Raw genomic sequence first — 24,857 nt, forward strand, 5'->3', positions numbered from 1 at the left:
GCAACTGCAAAGGTATGCTTAAGATCTCGTGGGCACCTTAAGCAACACTTGTTACTTTATAAGATTACTTATTGTTATTTAAGTAGTACTTACTGTTTTGAAATCTCACATCAGACAACAAAACGGTGTCCAGCATTTATCTCCAAATGTGCATAATATTTGGAAAATAAGAAGAAGAAAAAAAGTAAATTAGGAGAGGGTGAAAGACTCTTTGCTGAGGCGATATTAGCTTTTTTCTTTATGTGTCTTAGGGAACGATGACAAGTGGAGGTCTTTCGTCCCCCATCAACAGAAGTCCCCAAATAATCCCATGGAACGCATTAACAGGGTCTGAAAAGCAGGATTTACTGACACGGTGAAGTAAGGGGACGACCTCTTTGTTTTGTGTCCTACCACTTTACCGGTAGTTGTACCTGATGCGAACGAACTCGGTGTCCCTTGTGAGTTATAATCGGTCACAAACGGAGAGAGACACAAAAGGGCCAGATCAAATGTACATCCCATTAAAACTATTATAGTTCCCATTAATAATGCTTATGCAAAGAATCAAGCTTTGTTTCCCCCTTTCAGCAAATCCCAAAGCTGATTGAAGGAGCTATGTCTGCCTGTTGCTATAGTAATAGCGAACACTGCCCCCTATTTTAGAAATGTTTTCTGGTTGCTGTTGCCATGGGATTTGCTGCGCTTGCTCTCGCCGCTCCTGTTCGGTCTGTTTTTCACTCACTAGTTTTCGTCTCCCGTGCCTGCGAAATGTCAACCATTCAAAAGTTTTCTTAATGAATATATCTTTACAACACAGACATGACACAAATCCCGCTGACGTACAATTAGACGTACAAGTGGTGCAATGAACTTTTTATGTTAAAACGGTGCATCTGGGCGGTCATAAAATCTCGTTTAAAAATCACACTCGGTTGTATGATGTGAATATGAGTTTACTTCTGTGTTTATATAGCCTAAATATTTCGTGTCGTTATGGCCACAAAATGCCAATGACTTTGTGTTTTGTTTGTTTTGAAGGTTTTTTTTTATCTATCTATCTATCATAACATAGCTGGGCTACACGTAAACAAATGTTGCGGTTCCAGTGAATAACGTCACTTAGATGAAGGATATTGCATCTTCAGCAATGACTGTAAAAATCTGGGGAGTTCCCCTTTTAAACATATGGGCTCGGAAATCTGCAGAAATCCCTATATGAATAAATATGTTAAGCAGATTATTAACTGGCATTACCAGGGGAAAAACACACACATTGCTCCCACTGACAAAATGCATTTGTTTATACTTAGGCCTAATTACGTGTCACAGACTGACACCTGCTGTCTCCTAGAGCCGCCATCGGCCTTTGAATCAAAGACATTCCTCTGATGTTACTGTGATACTGTAATTCCTCCCGTAAGCCGGTTCAGCCGAGAAGTTGTGGAAGTAAGGCCTGATGCAATCTTCGTGACCGCGGTCGTAACGTAGAGAAAAGCGGGTGAGATAATAACGGCTGTTGAATTGAGGGATCTCTCCTAGGAAAGCGCTGACTCTCCCAACTCGCCGTGCATTAATTGGTCCACCGGGGAATCCTGTTTGCGCAAAGCGTGTGAGAAAGTCAGCAAGTCACACATGGTACCTAACCATAGACAGATTAAAGGATATTACCGACGTAGAATGTCTCCCTGAACCCTTTATTATTCATTAGCAGTATTTAACATTCGTTTCATATGCCTGTAAATGTGGCCTATTTTTTCTGATGTGCCGTGATAACTGAGCGAGGCTATCCTTTGTGTATCGTGTTTACTGACCCGTACAATTAACACAGGTTAAAGGCAGAAGAGACTCAATGGGGCCTCTACAGCAGCAGTCAAAGTGTAACTGCTTAGTTTGCTTAGTTGCTCAGTTATACTTCGTCTATAAAAAAAAAAAAACCCTACAACAACAACAACCAAAACAAAAAAAAAAACCAACAAAAAAAAACTCAGGCCTTGTGTTGTGTTCGGGAAGTTTTGCGGTCAAACGGGAAGAACATCCAGTTCGGAGGCTAGAAGAATAATAAAGCATTTAACTTCTTCAAAAGCTCCTCGGAGGGCTCTGATAATGTTTGTTTGTTTCTGTGGTCAGTGAGGTTACCCCTCTGGAATAGAATATATTACTCATAGCCAGACTGAGTAAAGTGGAGGGTGGGGGGAGCCAGGGCTGCATGCCAAGTTCATGTATCGCACATTAGTACCAGTTACATCACAATTTCATCACCATCTCTCTTGGAATTCGCTGTTGTTTCTTTACTTTTGACTGTCTTGTGCATGCGATCAAAACATCTGAGGTTTCCATAATGTATAAAATGCATGACCTATACTTTGGTTATTGTTTTGTAATTTATTCCATGCCGGACTATCCATGAAAAATCCGTGTTTGTTTGTGTTTTTTTCCTCTCTCTCTCTCTCTGACGCGTGGTAAACTTAGGCACGCCAAGGGCTTGTTTGCTTCTTTGTCAGTTTAAAGTTAACGATCGAAGAATCCTTTCCCCCATAGAACCAGAGAGAGGGAGACGGGGGAGCGGGAGAGAGTGAGAGAGAGACAGAGAGAGAGAGAGAGAGAGAGAGAGAGAGATCATCTTCAGATTGAAGAATGAAGTGTCAGATAATAGGCAATTAATACATGTTGCATGACAGGCAACGCTGCTTCTTTGCATGCACATAATGCAGTGATTTTCCCAGACTCTATTCCAGTGAGAAAGCAGCAGAAGAATTAGAGCTGTTTGATTTTGAGTGAGACCATTTGTTTTACTACTCCCACGGGAGGACCCAGGGTTTGGGCTGCGTCTCGCATGTCAAACTCAAATAAACCGCGCGGAGCGAGACTGGAGGCAGTCAAGGGCAAGCCGGCCGAGTCTTAACCGTCGCTGCACTGCAATTTTTCACACTCAGTGGGCACCGTTAATTAAGCTTTTCTGAACTACAAATCAATTATTTTCTGTTAGCATGCTCTCTCTCTCTCTCTCTCTCTCTCTCTCTCTGTAGTTTCTGTAGTTAAGAAGCCCCCACTTTTTCTTGTGATGTGGGCTTTCCACAAGTACTTTCTCAGATGGGCGTGTGTGTGTGTGTGTGTGTGTGTGTGTGTGTTGAGGTGGGCTTCAAAGTCAGGCGCACTTGATTCTCGTGTGGATCCTCAATGTCATCTTGAGCATCAGCGGTGTCTTAACAACTGTCATGTCAGCTCATTCTTCAGAGGGTCTGCGAGACATGCTCGCGGTCCCCAGAGCCGTCAGACGTGTTAACGCAGCCGCTGGGTAGGTCGTTGTGAGTCACGCCTACCATGATTAGAAAAAAACCCCTCTACCTTAAAGTGGTTTTAATACGTCTGCTTTCTCTCTGGTTGTGTTTGGAATTCTTCGAAGAGTGCGGTAGATTCATGAGGATAATGCAAAAGATCGCAATTGCCAGATCCTATCAAGTTTTTATACATGCAGGCCTATATATATACTGCCGTATTTGGAATCCGGTTAACTGTATAATACTTTACGATTTTAAAACGTTTCAGTGTTTGAGCCTACTTCTTTGGAGTAGCGAATGATATGTTGCGTTTAGACATTTTCTCAAACATAGTGTGCCATCGTGGGATTAGTCAGCTTATTTAAATTCGAATTTTTCAAAATCTAGCGTCATATGCCTATATTACGTGAAAATAAAATTCAGTCAAAACTGCGAGTAAAAAAATGTGACCGTTGTTTCATTAGCAATGTGATGTCATTTGTGATTAGTCGTACGCTGTGGTAACGGCAGAGTTCATCTTTGGGCCTCTCAGAACACCGAGCCGAGTGGAGAATCTTCGCCTCTGTATCTGGTGCTATGACAACAGAGAGGCGTAAAATGGACAATGGCACCCCCTGCTGGTTATCTTGTCGTCATGATAAATATTACGCGAGGTTAATATTCACTCAGCATCCTTGTCAAAAGCAACATACCGCTTGGATGAATTTTAAATCAGGGGCGGTAAGGAACTGCCAAAACAATAACAAAAACACAAAGCCGTTTTCTGTATTTGTTTGTTCGTTTAATAGGAGACTTCAAAGGATGTTTTCTCTCGGCTCTCAGACAGCGCAGGCCTATCTGTACAGCTAGAAAGGCATCTGAATTATATCATATAGTTATGACATGTAGTGTGAAACAATTTTTTTATATGAAATAATTGTTTCTAAAAGGCTAAGAGGGTGTATAGTTGGCATCTGTATAAACTAATAATCCTGCTCTTCCACCTGAAACCGCTCTTACCGTTCCTGTGAGGCACGGGGTGCTTTCGCATTAATTGTGCACCTGCGTGCGCGGTATCTTTCCGTGACTTGCGTGTAGACGCATATTACACTTATACACGCATCTATAAATGTCAGTTAATGCTTGGTTAAGACCCAAATTACTTACTTTGTGAAGAGGGCAGTCTTTTCTGTTTTATTTCAGTATTTGCGTGTGTGGGTGTGTGTGTGTGTGTGTGTGTGTGTGTGTTTTGTGTGGCAGAGCACGTTTGAATTAAGTGAGAAAATGTATTTTTCTTGTTTCTGTCATTGCTGGTGTGTGTGTGTGTGTGTGTGTGTGTGTATTCACAGGTGCGTGAACCTGCCTGCATGCATGCATGAGACCGTGACAAGTGTGTTGGGAATACAGTGAGTATACAGATGCAAATTATGCTGTCAGTGATGAGACACAATAAAATGAACTGAAAGATGACACTACCCTACAACATCCCCCCCAGCGCTCTCATTTCTGTCACACAGGACCCCCCCCCCCCCCCCCCATATCATCACTGCTTATGTTTTTTAAAATCAAATACAGCCTGTACCCACTATTTAGTTTAATCACCGCAATTACACTTTGTCATTTATTTATTCATCAGTCTGCATCAGAGAGCTTAATGCTACTAAACAAGTCTGTTACGGTACGAGTACTACAACACACGTCTGTGAAATGACCAGGTTCCGACTCCTCGTTCCAACTGAAGGTTTTTTTTTATTTGGCCCAAGTTTTACACTGTATGTCTTAGAGGAAACAAATATATTCCAGTACAAATGAAATGAATATAAAGAAAAGAGATTGTAAAACAAATGCACAGTTATTAGTGATACAGCAAAGTGTTACTGAGCTGAGACCATTTTGTCTCGAAGGTTTAAATGAAGCACCTATGATATACCGATGTGTATATTAAATAGTGTGTATATGAATGACTTTAATGACTATTAAATCACAGGTTATTGTTGTAAATCAGATAGGAGTAGATAATTACATTTTCAAACCGTTGAGAAGAAAAAGAACTGACGGAAAAAAAAGGAAAAAAAAGAAAAGGCACAACATTTCGTCACGTTCAGGAAAACGTCCACTCATGAAAATCATTGGTATCTTTTTTATTTTTAAATGATTGCAGCTGGTCTATCTTTCAGATCTCGAGTTTGTTATTTCCTGGTATTTCGAGAAAACAGTGAGGACAGAGCTTTGGTAGGCACTTTAAAAAAAAAAAAAAAAAAAACGCAATAACAAAAAACATATTAAAAACCAACATAAATAAACCCTGGGAAAAGTTACCAGATGGTCCCTTTACACTAACGGATACTTCTGTGTAACAATGCAGTAAGGCAGACAGTTAACACGCTGTTCTCAGTCACGTTTTACAACACCGGACACGTGTGGTTAAGTGTACATGAAACAGACAAGTTTGAAAAACATATACAAGCAGCAGTCAGGGGTATGACACGTTCAGTTTAATCCTTGCAGGTGTTGAAAATCAGTTTGGCAGAGGAGCCAATCAGCTTTTTACAGCTGCATTTTCACTCAATACTGTAACTCTTACTATTTTAATGCAATCAATGACACTGTGTGGAATACGGTATCAGATAATATCTTACTAGAATCCTTTTTTTTTTTTTATATATATATATATATAAATGTTTACACGTAGCTCTATGAAAGACGGCTGACTGTGTGAGGTTGCGCTGTCTAATAGAAATAATTCAAAGCGTTTTTTTTTAAAAAAAAAAGTAGAGCGTGTGTACTTACGCTTGAAGTAAGAATTTCTCACGGAAAAAACATCAGCTTGTAATAGAAAGCAGCTGTCATCTCATATCTTTTGGGGAAAAAAAAAGGGCTAAAAATACCACTGATGTAGTTTCTTTATTTTAAAGTTCCCTTTTATCATCCAGAAGCATAGTAATTCACGTAGGCCTTATGGTTTTGTTTTGTTTGTTTGTTTGTTTGTTTTTTTTCCATTTAATATCACAAATGTTTACAGGTTTTCTTAAGTTAACAAAATAAGTTCTATAAACATAATTGAGAGGCTTCACGTCGTGGTCTCGTCTGCGCAGCTATGTTTGAGGAGCACCAAGTGGACTGAGCGTCAGTTTTGCCACAACGCGGAATCTGGCCAGCGTCCTGCATCTGATCAAAAGTCGCGTCCGGGTCCCGCGCCGTAAGGAGGACCAGAGCCGAGGCTTACCGGGCTGGCGTTGATATGTCTGTGAAAAAAAGCCGGAGATCACTCACTCCATGGGCTTCTCTCCTGGCGGATGCCTTGTCGGCATTTTTCCGGGCACTGGGGGGGGGGGGGGGGGGGGGGGTATTAAGCGCGGTAACTCGGCCTCAGGTCATGAACTGCGTGTAACCCTCGGCGCCTGTTACTATGACGTCCATCCAAATGCGCATGGCCTCTGGTGAGGGGGCAACCATGAAGTACAGTCTGTCATGAGTCTTCACACAGAAGGTCAGCGAGGGGTTCGGACTCTGTGAGAGAACAGGTCAGAGCCAAAACAAGAAAAAGAGAGAGAGAGAGAGGGAGAAATGGGAATAAGGATGAAAGGAAGTGTAACAGTACAGAATGATAAGGAAATAAAGGAAAAAGTCATGAAAATAAATAAAGAGAGAAATAAATAACTTACAAAAAAAGGAAAAAAAAAACAAAAAAAACCCCTAACCAAGACCGAATGAACACACAGTGTGCTCTTTGATGTCTCTCTTTTCGCTTGCCCTCAGAAATTCTCTTTATGTGGAGACGCCTGTCTGGTTAAACTTTCAGGACACGCTCGGTGAAGTTACTGTTTGAGAGAGCAGACGGTGGCCGGCCACGTTGAAGTGGCGGTGCCGTAGCGCCCTGCCGCGTCGTGGCGTTCGGACGTCGGGCGTCGGCCGTTAACGGGACTCACCTTTGTTGCGCTACGCAGGTGATCGTAGTAAACTTCCTCAATAGCCTGGAAATAGATCACGCCCTTCAGCTTGGTCTCATGCTTGTCTGAAAAGAGAAAGGTTTTGAGATTACAAACATTTCACTACATCTGATGTCGATCTTCAGTGCTATGGACAAAGCTCCACCCGACCCAGGATATTAATACTTTTTTTTTTTTTTTTTTTTTTAAATATCATTCTGAAAATGATATAATTATATCATCATTATTACAGACGTTAGATTGTTCTGTGTTCATGAGGTGGAATTTGTCTACATCTCAGATTTTGTTTTCATCTGATGAAAATAATGTATATTCATGAACGCATAGGCAACAGGGCTCATAAATAATGAATAATTATGGTATACATATGCATGTCATTAAGACACAAACAAAACCCGCATTCATATGAGTAATTCATAAACAGGCCCCGGTTTGAATTTGAATTGACACTGAGCTCTGCCTGCCGCTAGCCGTCATCCCAGTTTGTTTGGGTTTGTTTTTTTTTTTTCTCCCCTTTTTCTTTTTTTTTTTTTTTTAATTGCCACCGAAAAGCTTGTTCATTTAAATGAGTTTTGTCTCACGGTTCGGCGCGATGCTACTAACGGCTGCTGAAGGTCTAAGCCTAAGGTGACCCCTTGTCAAGCTTTTGTTAAGGGGATGTCTACAGTGGAAACCCTTTGAAATCATTCCCATTTACTACAACAAGCCTGTCTCTCTTCCTCATACAAATCCGCTACGTAATTTGCTTTCGCTTTAGTTATTTATTTAATTTTTTTTGCAGGAGTTATAAGTCTGGTTTTGTTAGTCACTACTATGCCAGGGGTAAATCCTGCAAAACCAAACCCCCCCCCCCCCCCCCCCCCCCCCTGTTTTTTTTTTTCTTCTTCTCCTTCCAAACACAAGGATGGATGGAGAAAGAATTGCAGTTTATTTCATCATCATCTTCATCAGTGCTAACATGAGGAGTGAGAGGGTGAAAAGGCTACATACATGAGCAAACAGCATGTGTGTGTGTGTGTGTGTGTGTGTGTGTGTGTGGTGTATGTGTACGTGTATGAGCGAGAAAGACAGAGACAGAAAAAGAGAAACATAAAGAACGAAAGTCGGGGGAGGGAAAAAAAAAAAAATGGCCACATTCGGTAATTTCTGTCGCTTGTTCGACCGCGGCAACAACAGTGGAGGATCTCACAGTACACACGCATCTGGCAGATCTTAAGTGCAGTCTTGCTTTTGTCTTTGATGGTTTTCAACTGTTTCACTGTCACACGACAGCCTGTTCTTTAAAAGAACCTCCAGTCACTGTTCGAGCCAAGCACTGGCATCTCCACGTCTCTCAGAGTACAGAGCGTCTTACCCCGACGTGCGTGCACCCCAAACAGACTACACTACACTCCAAACAGACTTAAAAATCTTTACCAGAGCAGCAAGAACACGCAGAAACTTTTACAATGATGGCGACGATGATGATGACGATGATGATGATGGTGTTGACAGAATAAGTCGATGTGGCATATAGGATTTTTATCAAAACTTGTGTTACGGTATTCTAATTTTTGTAAAATTAAATCAATACCGTTCCTGTATTTCCACATTTCATAATTTCTTCAAATCACCCAAAGTATTTGCTGAGGATGTAATCTGGGGATGTAATCTGAGGATGTAATCTGGGGGGGAGAGAGAGAGAGAAAAAAAAAAAAAAGGTTTTCTCACCGATGTAATAAGAGAAGGTTCTCTTGAGGCGGTCGAAAACGAACCAGCGCTTCTTCCACGATTTGATCTTTCCGCCCATTTTGACGAGATGACCTTTGCACATCTTCTCTGTCACGATGACGTACGGACAGGTGTCCACGCAGTGACCGGAAGATTCCACGTGGGAACGGAGATCAAACTCTTCCTTCCGTATCGGCAGATACCGCGTCATTGGACGAGCCTGACGGTAGAGAACATTTATATGAATTACACTTATCATTTTATACATATATATATATATATATACATATATATACACACACACACATATATATACATATACATATATATACACACATACTATCTATTTTCATGTTTTTTATGACATGTTACTATTTTGTTTATAGAATTATATGCATTTGTTGTGAGTTTGTAATTATTTATTAAGGAATTACATTTTATTATAATAATCAATAGAAAGGAGCATTTCATTTGAATTTTTTTTTCAATTTCTAGTTTCTAAAAAAAAAAAAAAAAAAAAAAAGGGACCAGGAACTAAACTCTAGTTTGAATCTGTCTGTTAGTATTTATGCAAAATCACAATCATGGTTTATCAACCGGTATTTGTGAGTATTTTTAATTTGCTGATCACCGTTCACCTCACTGAGTTTCTGCTTACAGTCAATGGAATGAAATCCAGCGTGCCTATTTTTGATTCCACTTTTACCCTCGTTTCAGCTTTATCACCTGCACCACTCCGCATTTCCTCCTCTCTCCTTTCAGTCTGCGCTCCTCTCCTCTCCTCTCTCCTGTCTTTTTTCTTTTCTTTTTTCTTTTTTTTTTTTTTTCTCCCCGTTTCTTTTTTGTGTTTTCCTCGCCATCTGTTGTAGATTGTTCTCCTGCCTTCCTGCTGTGCAGTGCTGGCTGCTGAGAAAAGTCTGTGAAGCCTGTGTTTCACTTCCTCTCCCAAAACGCTCCCTGTCTGCTCCTGAGACCTCGATAAGGAGTCGGTGGAGCTGTTTCTCTAAACTCCCCAAGTCTCCTCGCAACACGTCCACGCGCCCCCCCCGACCGATCGCCCGAGACCCCGATGCGGTGGTACACCTGACTCTCCGGCGCTAGGGTCTCCGTTAGCTGAATCGTATTTCTCAGCATTCGGATCCTGCTCAGAGGGTCCCCCTGGCCTGGAGCTGGGAATACTCTTCAACACTGACCTGAGGCCAGTACATGGAGACCATCATTCTTATCTCTTACTGAAGCTGCTTTGACTGCTCTACTGATCCTGGGTCATTTATTGCACCGTCTAAATGTCTGCTACAGACGGCGATACTGCACAAAGACACATATACCTGTAAAACTGATACACCCGTACCTACTGCTTCCACACACGTGTGCGTGTGTGTGTGTGTGCGTGTGTGTGTGTGTGTGTGTGTGTGTGAGACTGATAAGACTAAGTGCTCCCTGCCCTTGAATACCCTTTTATGATGCATCTGTGTCTATGAAAGAAAACAGCACCTTTTCTCAGCAGACTTCTCTACAGATCAGTTATTGCTTCTAAATCTTTGTCTTGACACCCACCTAACCTGTGACTCCCTCCACAGGAAACGGCAGGATTTCAATCCAGCTCTAATCTGACGCAGCCGTTTCGGTAACAGAGGGCTTTGGGTGCATTTGAATGTGCGAGCCAGCTGTGTTAGATTAGGATTAGGGATTAGAGCCGGACGGGTTTATAGATCTCCGTGAGCAGGGGACGATCGTTTTTTTCTCTGAGCCGTTGTTTGACACCTACACTGACCTGAGCACAGTGTTTCTCTCTTAGTTTAACCTCCTCTTCCACTAATCTCTGTCTGTGCTCTGCCTCATCCTTCAGTCTCCTCTCCAGCTCCTCACGCCTCCTCCTCTCCTCTTCCAGCAGCTGCCGGCGAGCTTGCACCTCCCTCTCCTGAGAGGGAGAGAGAGAGAAAGAAGAAAGGGAAAGTGAGTGGAGAGAGGGGGAGAGAGAGAGAGAGAGAAAGACACAGAGGGACACTCAAGCAAGTGCAAAGAAGAACAGATGAAGAGAAGAGAAAAACACACTAGTAAAACCCCAGTGAGCAATATTAGTAGAGAGGAGAGCTGAAAAGATTATCGGCGGGGTGAGTGTCTGTATGTATGTTAATGTTACAAAACTAGCAGACGATAAGTCTTTTATGTCTGTCTCTCTTTGTAGGTGAAGAATAATCTATAATGGAGAGGGAAAGGAGGCAGAGGGGAGTTTGGATAAGCCTTAAAATTCATGAAAAAAAAAAATCTTTTTTTTTTTTTTTTACGTGTCAACCAAAATTTCACTTCACACACGATAAAAATTACATGAAACTCACGCGGCTCTCCACCAGCCTGGCCTTCTCCTGCTGAGCCTCCTTCAACATTCTCTCCATCTCCTCCAGTCTCACTCCTGCCACGCCACTGCTGCTGCGAAAGAGGAGATCCAAAACACCCCCATTACTATTTCACCTCGCTGCCACAGCGGGAGCACACCCAGGGGATTGTGGGAAATGTGCACCCTATTATTGCGTAGCTTTCTCCGACCGCTCTCCGAAACGCAGAAAAAAAAAAACTGATTGGCGAAGTCTGACGCGAAGAACGCGTCTCCAGCCGGGGCTTTACATCTGTCGAGGCACCTGAGGCGTTGAGTACTGGTGGGATTAGAGATTATGAAAGGCTAACCATGTTCTGCCTCAGGACAAGTCCCAACTTTGAACAGGTGAGGAATGTGTGTTTTTTTTTTTTTGTTTTTTTTTTGTTTTTTTTTAGAGGAGGAGGCGGAGTTGTTATCTTTATTTTTTTCCAGGCTCTTGCCAACTGGATGCGTTGTCATGGAAACAGGCAGGGGCAAGAGTCTTGCCAAGAGAAAAGACAAAAAAAAAAAAAAAAAATTGGGAAGAAATTGGGCAGGATGACCTGTTGTCAAGGGAACAGGGGCAGAGTGAAGGGTTCCCATGGCAACCGACCAAGTCGCCCGTCAGTCTCACATGGGCTCACCTTTCCGGGGAACAAGCGGAGTTGTTGCCAGTGGAAACGCTAGTCTCCATGCTATCGGAACTTTCCAGACTCAGGGTGTCGTAGGCTGGGTCCCCAGTGGGTGGTGCCTGATGGTGCAAGATAGAGTGATGCACCATGGGAGCGTTGAGCTGGGTCTGGGAGCCCTGTAGTGCCCCCCAGTGGTACTGAGCGTCGACTGCAGGCCTCTGTTTCAGCTCCGTGGGGCGCGCCCTTGGGTCGTCGGAAACCGCGAGGCCTGGGGAACCGCACAAAGACACCAACCAATATGTCACAACAGGAGAACGTGGCTTTATCACTACGGCAACACACTGTAGCTTCACAGTTAATGAATATTCAGTCCACGTAGCGTTACGTCACTGCAGTGCAGAAAACGGCGCTTTTTTTTGGACAGACACCGCACAGCAGTCTGCGAGTCCAGCGAGTTAAAACTCTCTCAGAGTACTGAATGTATTTTAAATAATCACAGAACACACATGATTATTTTGGGTTCATAGCGCGTATCTGTGTCCAGCAGCGTAAACCACTCCGCGGTTTGGATACCTTTGCTCTGTGAGGCGGCTGGCAGTTCCTGCAGGTCTGACAGGATGGTGAGATGGGACACCTGAAGACTCTAAGGGGTCAGAGGGCAGAAGGTGAAGAAGGGAAACAGTGGTTTGTATCAGTGGTGTCCAGACAGTCAGTGTGTAACGTGCACTAAATTCACAATCATAAACTAACCAGACAAACAGGATAGAAACGGGATAGTACAGGACAAAAACCTGATCTTTCTGTACTCCTAACAAATCCCTAAAAAGGTTGGATTTAGAGAATGACAATAAAGTTACTGTTGGTCAGTCTCCTGGGTTCCTTTATGGCATTTTTGCTCTGTAGTTATCCATTTTTGGTTTTTTTTTTTTTAACATTTCCATAGTCACTGATGAATTTGGTCGCTGGTTTTTAAACGGAGTGAAATCCCAAACCATCCAATGCTATCCAACCACCACAGCCTCACTACAGAAAACAATTCACTTTTTCCATTTCCATTTCTATTTCTATTTCTATTTTTTCTCCCCTTGTTTTCTTCTGAATGTGAAATGTCTAATTACCCAGGACCTCACGCCGGCCTGCCCTTCAGCCGACGGTCAGCCCTGCCTGGATGAGCGGGGGGGTGGGGGGGGGGACACACTTCCTCTGACACAAAGCTCGTCACTGCATTTTTTCACACTCAGACCCAGGACCGGGAGGAAGAGTGGTAACTGGGAGACAGGACTTGAGCCTTCACAGGAACCTGTCCGTCAGGGACCAGTGAGAAGTACTGGGGGGGGGGGTGACGGTGGGGGGGTTTTAAGAGTGATTCTGTCTGACAGCTACACAAAGGAATGTGGCCAATTTTGTGCTGCTGGTCAGTTGGAAACCTTGCACTACTGGGATTCGAACCTTAAATCCCATCTGAAAGACATAGGTGTGCACTGTCTGACAGCGCTTTGACTGGGTAAACCAATCAGAGGACTCTGACAGGGTTTCACATACACACAGTCAGCCCTGTATCATGAATACAACGGTAGAGAACAGAGGGACAACATTAAAAAAAAAAAAACAGCCTTACACACGGGTATATATAAGTAAAGATGTGCATATGTGTGTGTGTGTGTGTCTCGTGCTGGGTGTATTTCTGCGTGTTTGACTGTGGTGAGGTATAAGTAGCTGTGTGTGTGTGTGTTTGTGTGTGTTTGTGTGTGTGTGTGAGATGACCATTAGGGTGAAGTGTGACATTGTTCCACATCGGCAAAGTCCATCTTACTTTGGTGTTTCTGCCTGGTGTAGCTGTCTTCGACTGTGATGGGGATTAAGTAATCGTGTGTGTGTGTGTTTGTTTGTTTTACCTTAGTGGGTGTGTTTCTACCTGGTGTAGCTGTCTTTGACTGTGATGGGGATTAAGTAATCGTGTGTGTGTGTGTGTTTGTTTGTTTTACCTTAGTGGGTGTGTTTCTACCTGGTGTAGCTGTCTTTAACTGTGATGGGGATTAAGTAATCGTGTGTGTGTGTGTTTGTTTTACCTTGGTGGGTGTGTTTCTACCTGGTGTAGCTGTCTTTGATGGTGGTTGGTAGTAAACAATTGTATGTGTGTGTGTGTGTGTGTGTGTATTTTACCTTAGTGGGTATGTTTCTGCCTGGTGTAGCTGTCTTTGACGGTGGTGGGTAATCGTATGTGTGTGTGTGTGTGTGTGTGTGTGTGTTTGTTTGTTTTACCTTGGTGGGTGTGTTTCTGCCTGGTGTAGCTGTCTTTGATGGTGGTGGGTAATTGTGTGTGTGTGTGTGTGTGTGTGTGTGTGTGTTTTACCTTGGTGGGTGTGTTTCTGCCTGTTGTAGCTGTCTTTGATGGTGGTGGGTAATCGTATATGTGTGTGTGTGTGTGTGTGTGTGTGTGTTTGTTTTACCTTGGTGGGTGTGTTTCTGCCGGGTGTAGCTGTCTTTGACGGTGTCGGTGAGGACGTGCCGTTGGAGGTGCAGCGTGATGCTGTCTGTGCTCCATCCTCATCCTGTTTACACCTGTATACCTGAGAACAAAACCACAGGTGTTCAGATACAATCCCTGTTACCATGGCAACCACAACACCTTGAATGCATGACAACATGAACCACAGAGACCATTTAAACCAGGAACGTCAGTTCACTCCGAACAGCAAAGTGTCTACTGACCCAAAGGCATTGTGGTCTTTGCAGAGTTTTACACGTGTGAACTAAACCCTTTGGATGAAGGTTCTTTGTAAACTGAACCTGCCTCGTACAAGACGATACATATTTCAAACTGGCACCTGTTACTAATGCACAAGTCCAGTTATATTCCGGGAAGTAGCGCAGACAGAAAAGGAAAGACAGCACAGAGGACATGAGAAGACAGCAGAGAGTGTCTGACTTTACCTGCATGGGTCTGCGTGTAGAGTGAGACTTAGCTGGGAGAGGAGGGGGACAGGGCTGGCTTGGCTGCCCAGCAGACATGATCTCTTGGTACCAGCGCTCTAAATCCAGCCTGGGGAGCTGAGGCCTACCCCATTCAGACTGGCTCTTTACAAATACAACACAACCAGGGAGAGGAGAACAGAGGAGGAGGAGAGCCACAGGAGAGAGAGGGAGAGAGAGAGGGAGAAGGGGAGAGAGAGGGAAAGGAAGAGGGAGAGAGAGAGAGAAAGAAGGAAAGGGAGTGGAGAGAGAGAGAGAGAGAGAGAGAGAGAGAGAGAGAGAGAGAATGAGGGAGAAGGGGAGAGAGAGAGAGGGTAAGGGATAAGGAGGAGGGAGAGCAAGAGAAAGAGAGAGAAGGGGAGAGAGAAAGAGAGAGAGAAATGAAGGGAGGGAGGAGGAGGGGAAAATAAGAGCGTCAGTGAAAGAGCAAGAGAAGCGTGGCCACACTTTAAAGATGAGAGATACAGAGAAAAGTTTTGAACTCCAAAGTTTTCTCGCAGAACACGAGAAAAACATTTCGATATCATGAACGCCAGAATATTTTAATATCATTAAAATCTCATAATGCAGAAAATCAAACGATTACTTCAAAGCCCCAACATTCCTGATCTTATCTCTCTTTTGTGTTTAAACATGTCGTAATACCAGTACAACTTAATAAACTAAGATAAATCATATTTTCAGAGAGCCAGACAGAACGGATATCACATTTGGATAGGCCCCAAAACAACCTTTTGTAGAATTAAAAACTTAAAACGATTCAGTTTGGAAGGGGATACGCCAAGGACAGCTCAAACAGAAACGCTGGTCCTGGCACTGGCACAGAGCTGGGCATGAGAAGGGCACACACCTCGCTACACAGAGACTGAGAAGACCCACATAGTGTGGTACGACTGGAGAGGGCGGAGTCAGCCACAGTGACCTGGAATGATTGGCTGGGGGATGTGGGGGAGGGGTCAACTCTGGGCATCCCGTAGATCTGGTTTAATTGACTGACTGTCACGTATTCCTTTTACACACACACACACACACACACACACACACAGAGGGAAAAGAGCGTGCTGAAGTTATAAGGAGGAGGAGAAAAAAGATAAAGATCACTGTTAGAAGACAGGATAGGAAGTATATGTAAAGTTTAACAGAAAGAGGAAGTTTGGAAGAAAGGGAGACAGCTTTGAGGACACAGCAAGATGTCAGGCTTCAGCAACAAAGGGAGAGAGATATGTTGAGAAAGAGGGAGAGAGAGAGAGAGAAGGAGAGAGAGAGATGAAGAGAGTGAAAATTGAGAAGTGATCTGAGAGAAACATTGAAGGGTCAGTCTTATGAAACCCAGAGAAAAAGAAGACACAGTAAGACTCAAAGACAGCAAAGAGAGGGAGAGAGAGAGAGAGAGGGAGAGAGAGAGAGAGGAGAGAGAGGGAGAGAGAGAGAGAGGGAGAGAGAGAGAGAGAGAGAGAGAGAGAAAAGAAAGAATAAAAACGAAAAGCGTTTAAAGAGGAGGAGAGAGTGAACGGCGTGGAGGTACCTCACGAGATGCGTTGGAGGCAGCGGGAGCAGGAAGAGGGAGGCAGAGGGGAGCAGGGGAGGTGCTCTGTGTTTGGACACAACCAGCTCCATACATCTTATACACATCAGAGAGTCTGAGATATTCCTGAGACCACACACATGCACACACACACACACACACGCACGCACCCACACACGCGCGCGCACACACACACACACACACACACACACACACACACACACACAAGACGTACACACGTCAGCTGCCACTTAAACGAACCATACGTCTGCTCTACGTAACACAAATCCACACAAACACCCACATGCTCACATGTGCCTGATAACAGTCAAATCCACACAAACACCCACATGCTCACATGTGCCTGATAACAGTCAAATTCAAGCCTGAAAAAAAATACACACACACACACATAGCAATGCCCAATACATACGTCCCAGTACATTTCCAACAAAACTGAAAATCCACTACGGTTTTAGGCTGGCATCCACCGATGCAAGGCAACAAAAACATCTCAGCATTCTTTTAAAAAAAAATCAAAACACAAAGGGAGTGTGGCACATGCAGGGTTGGGAATAACCCACTGAAATAAGTCTGGAGTGTTTCTCAGAGTCTAATGACGTTTTTTTCCCCACTAAACCACAAGGGAACAAACGCAAGAGCTTATTAAAATACACCCACTACGAGAATATCGTAACACCAGTTACACCATTAAAAAACAAGACTTAACAACCCAGACAGGGGCATGCAGCTTAAATTGCAAGCTACGGCGACAAATAAACACTTACACACACACACACACACACACACACACACAAACACGCACATTTTTTATTCATTATGATTCATAAAGGAAACCACTGGCAACTGTCACACTCTGACCTAAATATAGCAATGTCCTGGATATGACAACGTTACAAATTGAATAATGTTTTTCATAAGTAGGACGTAGCGTATGAGATCAAAAATGGAGGTGGAATCACGCCGCATGCAGTTAGTGTTCTGTCCCAGTTATTTAAACCCTTCATAACTGATCTGGAATCAGCCCCCCACAATTTAGTCTCATTTCACCGTAAGACCTGAAAGAAAACGGGAAAACTGATCCTGATTCAGTTCTGAAGAGCGTAAAGTGAACACACGCCACATAGTTACCTCCTGTGGCCTGCTGGGATATGTCTGAAAGGGAGTGGTTTGGTGACAGGAAGTAGGTAGTTGGCACAGGGAATGCTGGGAAGGGACCTCATCTGTGAGGTCAAGTTCACTGATGTGTAGTACTTCCTGTTTTGAATATTAAAAATAATATTTAAAGAGGTGGGGGGGGGTAGCTACAGTTGAGAAGAACTACAGAGAGGGGGGAAAAAACCCCCCCAAAACAGTAACAACAAAAATCCTGTCGCGTTCAGTTTCAAAACTTTTCTGGTTAATCGTAAAACTTCGGACTCCCTTCTACATATTTCATAGGCAAAAAATTGCAAAAGTAAAAAAAGTAAAAAGTAAAAAAATGCATTTTCATAGAGCCTGTCACCAGCGGCAACAGCGCAGGCGATCTTGCCACTCTATGCAGACCACTGCTCATGAAAAAAAAAAAAAAACAGCACTTGCAAACCTCACACGAGAGAAAGATGTAATAATTCAACGAGAAGCGCAAAGCTTCTAAGACACAAACACCAACACCCCTGAAATATTAATAGCTCTGACAGGAAAAAAAACAACAACAACAACAACAACAAAAAAATAAATAAGTTCTCCACACATTCTTTGTAGGCATGCCTGGTTCTGAGAAAAAGTCCTGTCGCTTCAGTGCCAGAGAGGAGCCAGTTGACTACAGAATCAGACAGCAGGTCCAGTCCGGATCAGTGAATCCGACTGGAAAATGCCGCGGGGGTGGGGGGGGGGTTCTCTCACCTCTTTTATCGTGTCGGAGGATTTGGGAAAGCTCTTTCCTCCGGTTAGGCTGTGGTATCTGTTCTCCAAGGCAGACAATCTTTCCCGCTCCTAAAGCACAGCGATGAAATAGCATTACAGAAAAAAAAAAACTTTACATGTTTGTACATGCTTTAAAGCAGTCTGTAATGTATTATGACATAGTTATATAGTAGTCATAGTTATACAAAATCCTTATGTTGTTCCATCAGTTGCTTTATAATGATCTGGTGCACTGTGAATAGAAGAACTGATCAGTACAATGACTGTTTATCTAAATACTCCACCAATCTCAGGTCAAATTATTCTTTAATTTCATTCATTCTTTAATTAGTATGTGGTAGATACTGAAAAGAAAAGCCAAAAGAACCTCAGGTCATTTTGTATACTGGTATACTGTTAGATCTGAATAGGTTTATACAGAATGCCGCTCCCAGTGTGGGCACACACAAGACACTTGAAGAATAAAGACTGCAGACATGACACTGGCTAAAAGTCCAACCCACCTTCTGGAGCATCTGTAGGGCAAGCGTGCGATCTTTGGCCATCCTCTCACAGTCCTGAGCAGCCTGAAGGCCAAGCTGATTGGCCTGGATCTCCAAAGCAGCCATCTTATCCTATGGAATTGTGGGATATATATTTTTGTTGTCTTTTTTTTCTTCTGTATACAACTGATAGTTCTATGTATTATAAATTGGTGTAGTTAAATGTCATTTTAAAAGTTCACTTTGAATCTCTCTAGTAACAGCTTCACTGATCTTCTTGGCTACACTCAAGACTACTCAGGGCAACTAAACTAACATATATGCAACATATGCAGCCCAAACCAAACTAGTTTAAACTAGACTAAAACTATGCTAAACCAGACCAGGCCATACAAGACTAAACAAAACTAAACACAACTAAACTAAACTGGTTTAAACACTATGCTAAACTATACTAAACCATACCAAAGCACTCTGAAATGAACTTAACTAAACAAAACTCCTTTTCTTTTCTCTTGAGTGGTTACCAAACAGAGTTCAGCACTATGCTAAACTATACTAAACCATACCAAAGCACTGTGAAATGAACTTCTTTTCTTTTTCTCTTGAGTGGTTACCTTCCTCTTGGCCACGCTGCGATGGTACTCTGCCTTCTCCTGCAGCAGCTGTCGACTAGCCATCTCCTTCTCCTCCTCCAACGCGCTCTCTCTCTCCAGCTGACGGAATTCCAAATCCTCGAAGCGTTTAGCGCCAGCCTCCAGAGCCTCTGCCTTCTACGCACAAAACCACACAGATGGACAGACACGCGGAGCACACGGACACACAACAGGGAGGGCGACAGAGACAGAGACAGACAGAGAGAGAGAGAGAGAGACAGAGAGAGAGACAGAGAGAGAAACAGATGGAAACACAAACATGTAAACAGACAGATAATCCTCAGTCACAAACTGTCGGTTAAACAATATTTAAATAAGACGGTGACAGCTGCTAAGTCAGTTTCTCTCACATTACAGAGTGAGATTAGACGACCCGCGTGAAGGAGGGAAAACTGATTTTATAAAAAAAAGGTGAAGAGTTTTTGGACTCACGGCATTACCGGTGGGTTAACAGTGTGACTCCACAGGACAAGTGTGACAAGTTGAGAAAACCAAAGTGACACTGAGGCTTTTTTTTTTGACTCATCACATTAACAGTGGATTAGCAGACTGCTGTGCTAATGTTAGAACGCACATATCGAGTAACCGCTAAAATAAATAAATAAAATGTAAAAAAAAATAAAATAAACACATGCAGCACGCTACCACACAGACACATGTGCATCTCATGCAGAGACACTGAATGAAAAAAAAAAAAAAATAAAATTCAGCAAATTCATTTCCACAAATCAATTAGTTCATTTCCTCATATTAGTCGTCCCATGTTAGATTTGCTCATATTAGCGTGAGAGCGGAGAGAGCGGAGAGAAGCCAAGGGCAAGACTGCAACGCACCATGCAAAACCTCAGGGGCCCCACAAGAAAGAACGTCTCTTTTCACGCCACACAGAGAGGAAGACAGACGTACCCGCTCTTCATCATACCGTCGCTAAAACGTTGGGTTTATTTAAAGGGTGGAAACAAGCCCTTAGCCCTTTTTGGTCTAAAGGTCCAATGAACTCTCTGTGTTTAGAGCGGAATTTGTTTTTATTTATTTTTGTTTGTTTGTTTGTTTGTTTGTTTGTTTTTTGGGGTTGGCCAGTAAGTATTAGGACACTGACCCTGGTCAGCTGTTCCTGTGACTGTTCCCTCAGTGACTCAGGGCATTTATGAAGCTGGCTCTTCAGCTCAGTGTACCCGTCCCGCAGCCTGGCCAAGACGTCCCGCTCAGCCGAGACTCTGGCCCTCTCCTAAAGGAACACACACACACACACACACACACACACATACACACACGGACAGACAGACCGACCCAGAGACGAGGGGACGGGGAGAGGGAGAGGGGGGGGAAATAAAAAACAACAGAAAACAAAAACAAAACAGGGCTGAAAAGCAAACCATGCTGAAAGGAAGGGGAGGGATTTGTGTTTCTTTTTTTTTTTGTTTTGTTTTTTTTTTAGAAATAAACTAAGCCACGACAACCTCCACCTTTTGTCGTCAACAAACGTTTATGAGTAAAAAAAAAAAAAAAAAAAGAAGTTTGCTGAAACCTGAACAGACCATGTGCAAGTGTATCTGAATTCATCATTTTCATATACAGGGTACAAGGCAAAGCAGAGCCCATGCAATAAGCCCAAACTCACACCGAAATACACGATTCAACACTCATATGCCCAGGCGCTGGCTAAAGGCCACTCAGCAAAGGCCAAAAAAACACAAAGAGAAGGAAAACCCACTCTAATCATCAAATAAGATTTATTATTTTCTATGAGGGAAGTGCAATGAACGTCTAAATTAATTTTTTTTTGGTTGTTGTTCTTCTCATTTTCCCCTGTAGACAAAACTGAGTAAACCTTTTATCCAAGGAGTGTGTGTGACCTGTTTTTACAGACTTTTACAGATTCAAACCGTCACAGAGACACGTACAGGGTGAACAGGCGGACTTAAAAAGGGTTAAGAGCTGTTAGAAACCGTTAAGAGGGCAGGTTAGTGAAGGCGAACGGACACAAAGCATGATAAAAGACGGGAGGAGAGAGAAAGAGGAGGAGAGGAGGATCAAGTCCTCCTCCTTCTAATCCAAACAGTCACAGATGGAGCATTCTCCTGTGTGTGTGTGTGTGTGTGTGTGTGTGTGTGTGTGTGTGTTTACCTTCTCTTTCTCTCTCTGTGTGGCATTCTCTACTTCGGTCAGTTTTTGTTGCAGCTGATTTATGATCTCTAACTCCGCCTCCACTCTGTCAAGCTCCGCCCTTCTCTCGCCCTGAAGTAACGCTCTCTCCATCTCAGCCTAAACACACACACACACACACACACATACACACACACACACACATTGAACTCCGGTAAAACACGACTGTAAATGCTTACCATACTCAAATAAGTTCATACAGACATATAATTAATACTGTTCTTTTTCCAACCATATTCATTTTTCTAGCTAATCAGCACTGTTCTTTTTCCAACCATATTCATTTTTCTAGCCAATCAGCACTGTTCTTTTTCCAACCATATTAATTTTTCTAGCTAATCAGCACTGTTCTTTTTCCAACCATATTCATTTTTCTCGCCAATCAGCACTGTTCTTTTTCCAACCATATTCATTTTTCTAGCTAACCAGCACTGTTCTTTTTCCAACCATATTCATTTTTCTAGCCAATCAGCACTGTTCTTTTTCCAACCATATTCATTTTTCTAGCCAATCAGCACTGACAAAATGAACAGCTCCATACCATCTATCTCATCCCCTTTTCTCTCTGTCTGTCTGACTCTCTGTCTGTCTCTCTCTCTCTGTCTGTCTGACTCTCTGTCTCTGTCCCTCTCTGTCTCTCACCTCTTGTCTGGACTCCTGTATTTGCTGCTCCAGTTCAGTGACGCGGGCCTTCAGCTCATCCACTCGAGACATGACCCTGAGTCGCTCCTCCACCAGATAACCCAGCTCCTGCTTACTGCCACCAGCAGACTCCTCGTGCTGTCAGACAGAGAGAGAGAGAGAGACAGAGAGAGAGACAGAGAGAGACAGAGAGAGAGAGAGAGAGGAACAGAGTGCATGTGTGAAGGGGTGTGTTTGAGAGCCAGTGTTTACATAGCAGAGAGTTGGGAAAGAACAGGAGGGTGAGGAGAGCGTAAGGTGTTGAAGGGTCCAAAGCAGAATATAATCATTCACAATCACAAAATACAGCCACTCTATTGCTCACACCAAGGGACAGAGGGAGTGTATGTGTGCATGTGCATGGGTGTGTGTGTGTGTGTGTATGTGTGATGTATGTATGCATGTATATGTGTCCGTATGTGTGTGTGTGTGTGTGTGTGTGTGTGTGTGTGTGTATGTATGTGTGTATATGCGTCCGTGTGTGTGTGTGTATATGCACGTGTATGTGTGTGTGTGTGTGCATTGTTACGTGCAGCGCACTGTGTGTTTTGTTTGTGTGCGTCTTGTTTCGTTTGTCTCTCTCTCTCTCTCTCTCTCTCTCTCTCCACAGGTACCCAGTGGTGGCGGGCTGGCAATACCATCTGGCCTGATGTTGTGCCCCGCCCCTCTCTCTCCCGTTCGACCAACCAGGGAGGGAGTGCCCATCGTGTTGTAGCCAACCAGATGCGGAGCGCCAACATTTAAACGCCACCGGATGCGCTGTGGAGGAGATTTCGATCTCATTGTTGCTGTTGCCTTTCGTGTATTTTCACTATTGTTACAAACTTGCCATTCTGTGTTCGACCTTGTATTCTCGTGTATTGACTTTGTTAGTGGATTGCGCTCTGGCTTTGGTGTTTTGGTTATCGCGGGGAGACGGACAGGTAAGAAAGGGGATCCCCGCGTTAGTGCTCACTCTGTCTAGGGATAGGTTAGAGGCGGGTGCCACGTTTGTATTTCGGTTTCTAGTTAGTGTAGTCAGGTTTCCTTTGGCTCTGCCACCTTTTTGTTTTGTAGCTCAGGGTGTGTTTTCCGGTGTAGTACAGGGTGGTTTTTGTTTTACTAGTTTCGTTTCTCCCACCTTTTTTTGTGTTTGTAAATACTTTTGTAAATATCACCTTGTAAATATTCTAAATATATCGTGCACTTCCTTTTACAATTCCCCATGTCCGTGTTTTTCCTCCATCACCACACCGTCCCAAAACCAGCTCAGGTGGTGGGTCCTTTATGCTACGTTCCCCTACATACCCCTAGACACCACACTCCACCGGGGACGTAACAGTATGTATGCATGTATATGTGTCCGTGTGTGTGTGTGTGTGTGTATATGTGTCCGTGTGTGTGTGTATGTATGTACGTGTGTGAGTGCGTGTGTATGTATGTGCTCGTGTGTGTGTGTGTGTGTGTGCTACCTCTTGGTGTTGGCTCTCAGTGCTGCTACACTCCTCTTTCAGGTTGTCCTCATCGCTCTCTCTCTGTGTTCCCCCACGTTGAGCCGTCATGCACGTGGGGTCAGGGAAAGGTTGTTGTCTTGGCCCCTCCTCCATCCCAGGGAAGTGACCAACCTTTCCAGGCACTAGCCCCGCCTCCAGGGTCTCACCCTTATTATACTCCGCACACAGACTCAGAATAGTCTCCAGTCTCTGTCTCTCCTACAAATACACACAGAATGGTCATTTAGACACACACACACACACACACACACACACACACACCTTCACAGGGAGTGAGAATTCACCACTGTTTCCTCAGCAAACACACAGAGATAGCAAACATAAAGTCAATGGTCAAAGTCAGAGCAACAATCGAGGTGAGAATTTATCACTGCCTCTTTAATAAAAAATAGGAACACGCACTCTCTCTTTCTCTCTCTCTCTCATTCTCTCTCTCATACACACACACACAAACACACACCATCACATCAGTGTGAGAGTGATTACAAGTCTCCATCTTGGGGAGAGTACACAGATCTATCTGATCACTTTAAACCAATCTGTGTGTATGTTTAAACTGAGTCTGTGTGAGTGATTAAACTGGGTCTGTGTGAGTGTTTTAACTCGGGCTGTGTGAGTGATTAAACTGGGTCTATGCGAGTGTTTTAAACTGAGTCTGTGTGAGTGTTTTAAACTGGGTCTGCGTGAGTGTTTAAACTGGGTGAGAGTTTAAACTGGGTCTGTGTGAGTGATTATGCAGCGTGTTTTAGGTGAGTCAGTGTCCTGTCCTTGTGGGGACTGGTCTCCTCATAGTCAGACACTGTTGACTGAAACTTGACACGCAGAGAACTGACTGAATAAACACGCCAGTCCTCTAACCCCTTCATACCTACTTATGGACATAAAATACGGAGCGCACACACACACATAAACACGCGAGCACACACACACACACACGTATATATGTATATGCACAGGCACAAACACACACACAAACACACATACACATACATACATTCAGATGCAGGCACACGTGCGTGGGCGCGCGCATGCACACACACATACACACACACACACTAAGGCATACAT

General features: G+C 43.6%; 1 protein-coding gene across 1 annotated transcript in view; it reads right to left on the reverse strand.

Annotated features, from left to right (window-relative positions):
• Positions 1-6,608: 6,608 nt before the first annotated feature.
• phldb1a (pleckstrin homology-like domain, family B, member 1a) overlaps positions 6,609-24,857 on the reverse strand; it is a 35,919-nt gene continuing 17,670 nt past the window's right edge. The window contains exons 6-24 of the mRNA XM_030792939.1: positions 23,748-23,987; positions 22,258-22,395; positions 21,577-21,714; positions 20,549-20,677; positions 19,411-19,566; positions 18,815-18,925; positions 18,291-18,380; positions 17,538-17,663; positions 16,386-16,511; positions 15,711-15,869; positions 14,822-14,965; positions 14,338-14,457; positions 12,461-12,530; positions 11,900-12,155; positions 11,239-11,329; positions 10,674-10,820; positions 8,900-9,119; positions 7,169-7,254; positions 6,609-6,749 (exon numbers count right to left, since the gene is read on the reverse strand). Coding sequence (XP_030648799.1) covers positions 6,609-6,749; positions 7,169-7,254; positions 8,900-9,119; positions 10,674-10,820; positions 11,239-11,329; positions 11,900-12,155; positions 12,461-12,530; positions 14,338-14,457; positions 14,822-14,965; positions 15,711-15,869; positions 16,386-16,511; positions 17,538-17,663; positions 18,291-18,380; positions 18,815-18,925; positions 19,411-19,566; positions 20,549-20,677; positions 21,577-21,714; positions 22,258-22,395; positions 23,748-23,987 — 2,688 coding nt within the window. The remainder of the gene's footprint in view (positions 6,750-7,168; positions 7,255-8,899; positions 9,120-10,673; positions 10,821-11,238; positions 11,330-11,899; positions 12,156-12,460; positions 12,531-14,337; positions 14,458-14,821; positions 14,966-15,710; positions 15,870-16,385; positions 16,512-17,537; positions 17,664-18,290; positions 18,381-18,814; positions 18,926-19,410; positions 19,567-20,548; positions 20,678-21,576; positions 21,715-22,257; positions 22,396-23,747; positions 23,988-24,857) is intronic.

This window comes from Chanos chanos, chromosome 15 (assembly GCF_902362185.1).
Source record: "Chanos chanos chromosome 15, fChaCha1.1, whole genome shotgun sequence".
NCBI classification, from domain to species: Eukaryota; Metazoa; Chordata; class Actinopteri; order Gonorynchiformes; family Chanidae; genus Chanos; species Chanos chanos.